General features: G+C 39.9%; 1 protein-coding gene across 1 annotated transcript in view; it reads left to right on the top strand.

The window, feature by feature from the left end:
- The first annotated feature begins 535 nt into the window (after positions 1-535).
- Positions 536-9,032, top strand: part of LOC139449655 (ganglioside GM2 activator-like) — a 29,110-nt gene continuing 20,613 nt past the window's right edge. The window contains exon 1 of the mRNA XM_071231136.1: positions 536-1,302. Coding sequence (XP_071087237.1) covers positions 1,200-1,302 — 103 coding nt within the window. The 5' untranslated portion in view covers positions 536-1,199. The remainder of the gene's footprint in view (positions 1,303-9,032) is intronic.

Raw genomic sequence — 9,032 nt, 5'->3', positions numbered from 1 at the left:
CCACCGCCCCTCCCTCATCACTCAGTCTCACCCACATCAGTAGCGGGAGGGCAGGATCCCAACCCCACGGGAAAGATTACTGGAATTAAGTGTTAGGGAATCACAAATAAATCAGAGATTTTATCAAATAATTTTGTCACATGAGTATTCTCCGTTGAAGAGAGTGAGTTTTGAGAGGATGATACGGGGATAGGAATGATAGGACGGGGAAACTGACTGGCAGATCTTAATCAAACATAAGATAAAGCTTGACACGAAAATTAGCCCGATGGACAGGGGAAGTAAAACACGGTGAAATTCGATACTGCTACACTTGTTCTCTGCTTGATTTGTCTTGTCTGAGGTAGGTGTATGACTGACTGAAAGACAACGGTTTTCCCCGGAGGTTTTACTCTGTAGACCCACCGTGCTCCGACCAGCGTTCCCCACTGCTCGTTCTTCTTAGACTAGAAGTACACGAGCCGCGCGGCTCAAGGTGGGTGGTCTCCGGCAATTCACTGATAGTCAATATCGGCTACGATCACGGCCGACCAATGAGCAGTTTTAACGTAAACTGTGGTGTATTTCTAAGCGAGCCCACTCCTTTTGGGGAACGAGAGCTGAATATATTAAAAGACTGTTGATCTGGGAAAATTATTTATCTTCAAATTTTATCATCAAGAAGACTGAAAATCGAGGGATTAAATAGCTTGCTATCGGGCTAAAGTGTCATTAATCGCTCGAGTGAAGCAAAGTCTGTCGCTTTGGACGTTTTCCTCCAGGAAACCTACGTATGACACTTTTCCAATTGGACTTTCGGAAATGGAAGCAGTGAAAACGTATTGGACTTTTGACTTAATTATTTGACGGAGACCTTCCGATGAAGATTGGTGTCGACTATGTGTGGGGTCTAATACCTTTCCTGGTTTGTCGTAAATATTTGCTCGGGAGGTATACACGGTTAAACATCGATCTAACCGCATAGGGAATACTATCGTGAAACCAAGCGAACTTGTACTGATCAACTGCGTTCGATCTGCTTAATTGAACTCTTATCACACCTGTGCATTACCTGAGAATTGGTTTGTGAAATCCCTTGCAGAAGAACTGGGATTTGTTTGTTTATGCATATATCTCAGCAAGAGATATTTTATACTGTTTGTTTTGCCGTGGGCTATCTGGGCTATTTCTTGTGTGAGATACAGTAGTTATCACACACGATGAATGTTCGTGCGACTGTGCTTGTTGTCTTCCTGTGTGGATGTGCAGTGGTAGCAGCTAGACGGAAGAGAGAAAGAACAATACTACGTTTTGCCGACTGTGGTAAGAGGGACAGGTTTTACCAATTTTAAAAAATGTATTGTCATTTAGAAGAAATGATATTGCCTCATATGAAACACTAAGTGCGGATGCTAATCCCACATTCACGTCTTTTATGGTATGTTAAAAGTCAAATTACTTGAAAAATGATAAAACTATAATTGTTGTTTTCATGCCAAAACGTCTTCGTCATGAAATGACAAGAAAATGTGAATTGTGTTTTGAGATCTTGATGTGTAAGCCATAAAAACTATTAATCATGTTTATAAGAACGACGAAGGTAAGGTGCCAATCCTAAACATTTTAAGTATGACTTTGTGCTGTTAATGCCCTAGTTTGCATCGCTTAAGAAAACCAAAACAATTTTGCGTCAATGCATGTTTTCAACATATTTTAATACACTGATGCACTGGGGCGGACCGATCGGTTAATCTGTTGGAAAAAGCACAACAAACAAGTTTTCCCGTGACACAGTTATGTGTATGTTGTCAATTCCAATCTCTCTCTACAAGCTAATAAACGTACCGGATTCACCGCTAGCTGTGTTTTGATATAGCACCATTGATAACTGTCCAATATTTCCTTAACTAAACTAATCGCTCAGTTGAGATGTGTCTGTAGGTACGGGAGGGAGAGGGGGGAGGGGGCGGTGAACTGGAGCCTGCTACACACATGTCAGTTGTATGCCTGTGAGTAGCGTTAAAGGTCCACTCACCATTTAAAAAATATCTGTCGGGCCTTTAGGACTGCTACTGGAATATATTTCTCAGGATTTGGTATGTTTTGAATTGACATTGTATCCGATATAAATCAGCGAACCGTGTACAGTAATGGATAAGTCGAAATCCACGCATTGGAAATATTTCAACTGAACTGTACATGTACTTGTTTATCTGGCACAAAGGAAAAAAACATGCCGGGGGATTGTTGTTGGCGGTGGTTATTATTGTCGTTGCTATTAGTTATTTGGTGTTTAAGAAGAGACGAGGCTTATTGGCAGTTTTAGCAAAGTTGAATCAAGTCGTTCATACGCCGCTTTGATTCTCTGCTAACAATTTTTTATGGCTATCACTCTGCTCAGCGTGATTACCCCAATTACGCAGACTGTGTGTATCAGTTCACATATTGCACGTGTTACAACGTGTAGATCAAGGTTGAGAATGAGCACCAGAATGTGGAACTTAAAAAGCCCGGTATCTCGGCGGTTAACTTTACCAGCCGCATGGCTGATCAACGAAGGTATATCTGTATTCTTCATACAATGAGAAGGAAACACCTGTTGAGGCGGGAAGAAATTCCGCCCGTCATAAATGATTGGAATTCATGAGATATCATCCTGATAGTGTTCGCGAGGGAAGTGCTGTAGCAGGTTCATTTATGTTATTAATACAGCTTAAGGGAACTGTAGTCAGCTCAGTAACGACGAACGTATCTCCCCATCGTATGTGTAAAACCCGTCATGTGCACAGAGGTGGTATATATATATATACACCAAACGTTCGCGAATATTGATGCTCGCAGTGGGACGTCCAAACATGTCTGTGTAGTTTAATGCCCGGAGTACTGGTTTGTCTGCTCCAAAGTCCCTTGTGATAGATCTTTACAGCTCTACCGCTGTCAGAGTTTTATGATTCTCCCGACTTTAAGATGTATTGCAGCATGTCATTTACCCATTAACTACTGGTGTAGGGAAGATCGCGTCACACGAGTGTTCACTTGAACCATAGGGCGACCAAACTAACCTGGTCGTATAGGAAAAAAATGGAATATAGCTCAGACCCGCGCGTTAACAATGTAGATTATTCAGATATATAAGTACGTGACACATTTTTGTATGGATAACAACTTCTTTTCTTGAATGAAGGGATACGAAGTAGCTCTGAAACGTCGTTACAAAGAATATAAGAAGTTCTAATCAAAAATAAATATCAAGAATCAAGCATTTATGTTCTTGCAACTTTTAAATGTCTATCAAAGACTTTACTCAGATATCGAAGAACAATGTCCTTGAGAAATATTCCTACTGTAGTAATTTAAAAAAAACCCACCTGAACGCATAGGTTTCTTTCGTTGTGTTGAATGTGAAGTACGATTCCTTGAATGGTAGTCTGTCATACGGCCCCTGAAACAAATTTATCCAATACAGCTTATGCAATAAATGAAGGGATTCTCTGGGATCCTATTTATAATATTTCATTAAGATAATTTAACGATAGTTGTTTTCTGTAAAATATTTTCATTTCAGAGACTAGATGTTAGTCTGCTTGAATGGACAGGGTTCACTCAAAGAATTTTCTGACATGTGCCGTTATGTGAAAATTTCAAATATTTCAGAGGTATGCCCACACAGCACAATGTTAAATGACCATTGTATTTGAAAATGTGGGCTTTTTTTCAAATTAGGGGCTAAAAGCACGAGGCCCCACCCTAGAATTATCCATGAATTGGGTTTATGACAAAAGAAGTTAGTCGTGCCGTTTCTCCGTTATCGAAAGGATCTCTTCATGCCGAAGTCCCAGGTTCGATTCTATAAATGGATACAATGATTGAACCCTTTGTGGGGATTGACATGTGGCCCAGTAGTTTAGGGCGCCACAATAAGCTATGTAGAGATACCAGCCATGGCGGTGGCAGACACCTATGATCGAGGGTCGAATCCCTGTTTGTCCTGATTATTTGTTTCTTGATTTGTCTGGACCAAACCATGCTCGTGGGTTTCACTTAAAAGGTGAACGTCTAAACCGTCGTCACAGTAAGCTGACACGCCGTGATATAACTGAAATACTGTTCAAAAGCGGCGTTAAATCCAACTCACACACTTACTTCCCCTTTGATATACTCATGTGATTGGTCAGTTTCACAGCGTTAGACATTGGCACTAGTCCTGTAGTCGTTGCCAAACTGACCAATATATTTAGCCATCAAAAGGACTAGTAAAAAAAATGCCCTTTTTAAGGGTTTTGCTATATTTTATCATTATAGGGACTGTGGACTAAACATGTTAGTTTCTATCGCTGTTTCATATGCGACAGTCAACACCAAAGTCCGAATGGGTGGAATCACCTTATTATGATTGTGACGTTCTACATATGACTACAATACTAAATCTATGTTGAGTTTGATTAGTGAACAAACAGTAACTTGCTTCATGGCATACGGTTAGAGTGCCCCAAGCAAAAACGCCTAAGTTTGTATTTATGTATTAAAATGCTGAATTGTTTCAAAGGCATTTCTTAGAAGTTGTCGGGTGACGAAATAGACACAATGTATGGATAACAACTTCTTCAATACCAGTACAGATTATTCAGTCTTGCTTGGAAACTAGATAAGCCAGGCTCGTCTCTATGCATTATATTGAGCAAGTTGTTATCCATATACTTAATTATACTTTTACTTAGTAATAAACTGAATATTAAGAGAGGGTTTTCTTGCGGATGAAAGAACAATTGGCAATGCTGACATCTGATTGCGTTGTCATATTTGTGTAACTCTACTCGGGTGGTTTACTCCCTCCGTCAGGACCCGTGAAGTTCCGGGTTAGAATAGGTCTTCAGCAACCCATGCTTTCTGTGAAAGGCGACTATAACGGGATCGGACGGTCAGGCTCGCTGATCTTGGTTGATGCATGTCATCGTATCCCATATTGCCTGAAGTCATGATGTAGCTGAACGTATTATAATGCTTGGCGTCATGATGTAGCTGAACGTATTATAATGCTTGGGGTCATGATGTAGCTGAACGTATTATATTGCTTGACGTCATGATGTAGCTGAACGTATTATATTGTTTTACATCATGATGTAGCTGAACGTATTATATTACTTGACGTCATGATGTAGCTGAACGTATCATATTGCTTGACGTCTTGATATTACCTGAGCGTATTATATTGCTTGACGTCATGATGTAGCTGAACGTATTATATTGATTGACGTCATGATGTAGCTGAACGTATTATATTGCTTGACGTCTTGATGTAGCTGAACGTATTATATTGCTTGACGTCTTGATGTAGCTGAACGTTTTATAATGCTTGACGTCATGATATTAGCTGAACGTATTATATTACTTGACGTCTTGATATTAGCTGAACGTATTATATTGCTTGACGTCTTGATGTAGCTGAACGTATTATATTGTTTGAAGTCTTGATGTAGCTGAACGTATTTTAATGCTTGGCGTCATGATGTAGCTGAACGTATTATATTGCTTGACGTCATGATATTAGCTGAACGTATTATATTGCTTGACGTCATGATATTAGCTGAACGTATTATATTGTTTGACGTCTTGATGTAGCTGAACGCATTATATTGTTTGACGTCATGATATTAGTTGAACGTATTATATTGCTTGACGTCTTGATGTAGCTGAACGTATTATATTGCTTGACGTCTTGATGTAGCTGAACGTATTATATTGTTTGACGTCATGATGTAGCTGAACGTATTATATTGTTTGACGTCTTGATATTACCTGAGCGTATTATATTGCTTGACGTCTTCATGTAGCTGAACGTATTATAATGCTTCGCGTCATGATATTAGTTGAACGTATTATATTGCTTGACGTCATGATGTAGCTGAACGTATTATATTGCGTGATGTCATGATATACCTGAACGTATTATAATGCTTGGCGTCATGATATTAGCTGAACGTATTATATAGCTTGACGTCATGATGTAGCAGAACGTATTGTATTGCTTGACGTCATGAAATACCTGAACGTATTACATTGCATGATACAGTTGAACGGGAGGGGTTGGATGGTATGGAAGTTAAGCGCTCGCTCGTCACACCGATGAACTGGGTTTGATTCCCAACATGGACACAGTGTTTTAAGCACATAGCGATATGTCTTAAATATTCCCCCAAAGCGGCGAAAACTCCACTTACTCAACTGAACACAAGATAAAGCTGGGTGCCACATAACTCATTATGCTAGTTACATAATGATATGACCAGCATGTATTTACATTTTTGTTAAGTAATCCGAATACTTTTTGTATATATTCAACAATGCAGCAACCAACAACTCGACGCTTCAAACTAACTCTGATTTCTATCGCATTGTCCTACCAGATTTACGATCCTAAATTGGAGTATTGCGCCTTTAAACGCCTCAATTTGATATGAAAACTTGCGTTTTGCAGGCATCAGTGTTAGGTAAATGATTGAACGAGCGCGGCAACCTGATCCACTTTGTTTAGGCGGCAGGTTTGCGGGAGACACCCATACTATTTCTTTCCGTCACGATCTATTCATCGACCACCGTCAAAGTTTTTCTTCATAATTGCCCTGTATTATCAGAGGGTTGACCCAACTGGCAATTTCTACCACATTGCCTAACTTGCTATTTACGTATTAACACGGTGATATTTCGTCACGAAAATAGCTGGAGCAAGAGCTTGACGAGAGGAGATGGCTAACATGTGTTATGTAATGCCGCTTAGAGAGAAAGGGGCAGGCTCGTGCCAAAAAACACCTTAAATTAACTGAAGCAGTTTCGTTGTTAATACGACGTGTTGAAATTAGTGTTTTTCACCAGCTTGATTACTACCACGATGTCTTATTCTCCCCAAGAACCATTTTACTACATTTACTACCGCTACTACTGCCCTATAGCATTTACTACTGTCGGTACTGCTCTACAACATGTACAATTGTTACGACCGCTACTACTGCCCTACAGCATTTACTACTGTCGGTACTGCTCTACAACATGTACAATTGTTACGACTGCCACTACTGCCCTACAACATTTACAACTGTTGATACTGCTCTACAACATGTACAATTGTTACGACCGCTACTACTGCCCTACATCATTTACTACTGTTGGTACTGCTCTACAACATGTACAATTGTTACGACTGCCACTACTGCCCTACAACATTAACAACTGTTGATACTGCTCTACAACATGTACAATTGTTACGACCGCTACTACTGCCCTACATCATTTACTACTGTTGGTACTGCTCTACAACATGTACAATTGTTACGACTGCTACTACTGCCCTACAACATTTACAACTGTTGGTACTGCTCTACAACATGTACTATTGTTACGACTGCTACTACTGCCCTACAACATTTACAACTGTTGGTACTGCTCTACAACATGTACTATTGTTACGACTGCTACTACTGCCCTACATCATTTACAACTGTTGGTACTGCTCTACAACATGTACAATTGTTACGACTGCTACTACTGCCCTACAACATTTACAACTGTTGGTACTGCTCTACAACATGTACAATTGTTACGACTGCTACTACTGCCCTACAACATTTACAACTGTTGGTACTGCTCTACAACATGTACTATTGTTACGACTGCTACTACTGCCCTACAACATTTACAACTGTTGGTACTGCTCTACAACATGTACAATTGTTACGACTGCTACTACTGCCCTACATCATTTACAACTGTTGGTACTGCTCTACAACATGTACAATTGTTACGACTGCTACTACTGCCCTACAACATTTACAACTGTTGGTACTGCTCTACAACATGTACTATTGTTACGACTGCTACTAGTGCCCTATAGCATTTACTACTGTTGGTACTGCTCTACAACATGTACAATTGTTACGACTGCTACTACTGCCCTACAACATTTACAACTGTTGGTACTGCTCTACAACATGTACAATTGTTCCGACCGCTACTACTGCTCTACAACATTTACCACTGTAACTACCGCTACTACAACATTTACTACTGTTACGACTGCCACTAAAACTTCTACTATTCCTACTACTGCGACTAAAATACTACTACTACTACTACTACCACTTTTATATACTACTACTACTACTACTACTACTACAATTGACTACTACTACTACTACTACTTTTACTACCTGTACTACAGACTACTACTACTACTTCTACTATCCGTGCAAGGACCCTATGATCGTTGGTTCGAATCCTAGACTTGCCCTTACTAATTACCCTAGGTGCCATGCCCGTGCTCGTACTTTGTACGAAAGTGGTCAAACATCTAAAACACGCCTCATATCACAAAAAAATCTATCTTGCTATGGCGGAAAGTGAATATATGGTTAAGGGACTGTGAGACAGGCAACTATTGCTACTTGTGCTACTATCCCCTTTGCCACAACCTTTGCTGCTTATGCTATATATACTGTGGTTTTACTGATATTTACATAAACTAATCTCTACAACTACTGCTATGCCACCTTGCAATACGACCACTCAAAACAAGCCATAGTTAAAAACAGGATAAACAATCTGGGAATTAATTTCATACCCATCTGTTAGAGGACTGGGTTTACCAGAGAAACAAGGCCACCATCAAACTATCAAATGCATTCTCTCAACACACGATGATATTCAAGCAAAAAAAGCCCACAATCTTCATACCAACGCTTGTTTCCCATTGTCTATGACTTTGTACGCGACAAGTTGATGCAATCATGCGCCAGGGAGGGTTTTTTATCGCGTGTAGCTGTAAACTAGAACCTGCTAATTATTTGCACTCATGTGCTTGCGGACAAGACGGTACAAAATCATCAGGGGATTTCAGACCTGGCTGAAGCTTTTCATACATCTGGAAAAACTTCTCTTTGTGACTAGATATGAAAAGAAGAACATTGCGAATTCTTGTCGGAATTTAGACCTAAAAAGAAACGCCTCTTATCTCCGATCGTCATTGGTGGTGACGCATTGAGGCAAAGTTTACACATCACTTG

The sequence above is a fragment of the Haliotis cracherodii genome, unplaced genomic scaffold, assembly GCF_022045235.1.
Source record: "Haliotis cracherodii isolate W230 unplaced genomic scaffold, xgHalCrac1.p SCAF_8, whole genome shotgun sequence".
Classification (NCBI taxonomy): Eukaryota; Metazoa; Mollusca; class Gastropoda; order Lepetellida; family Haliotidae; genus Haliotis; species Haliotis cracherodii.
This window is presented reverse-complemented; position numbering and strand designations above follow the sequence as displayed.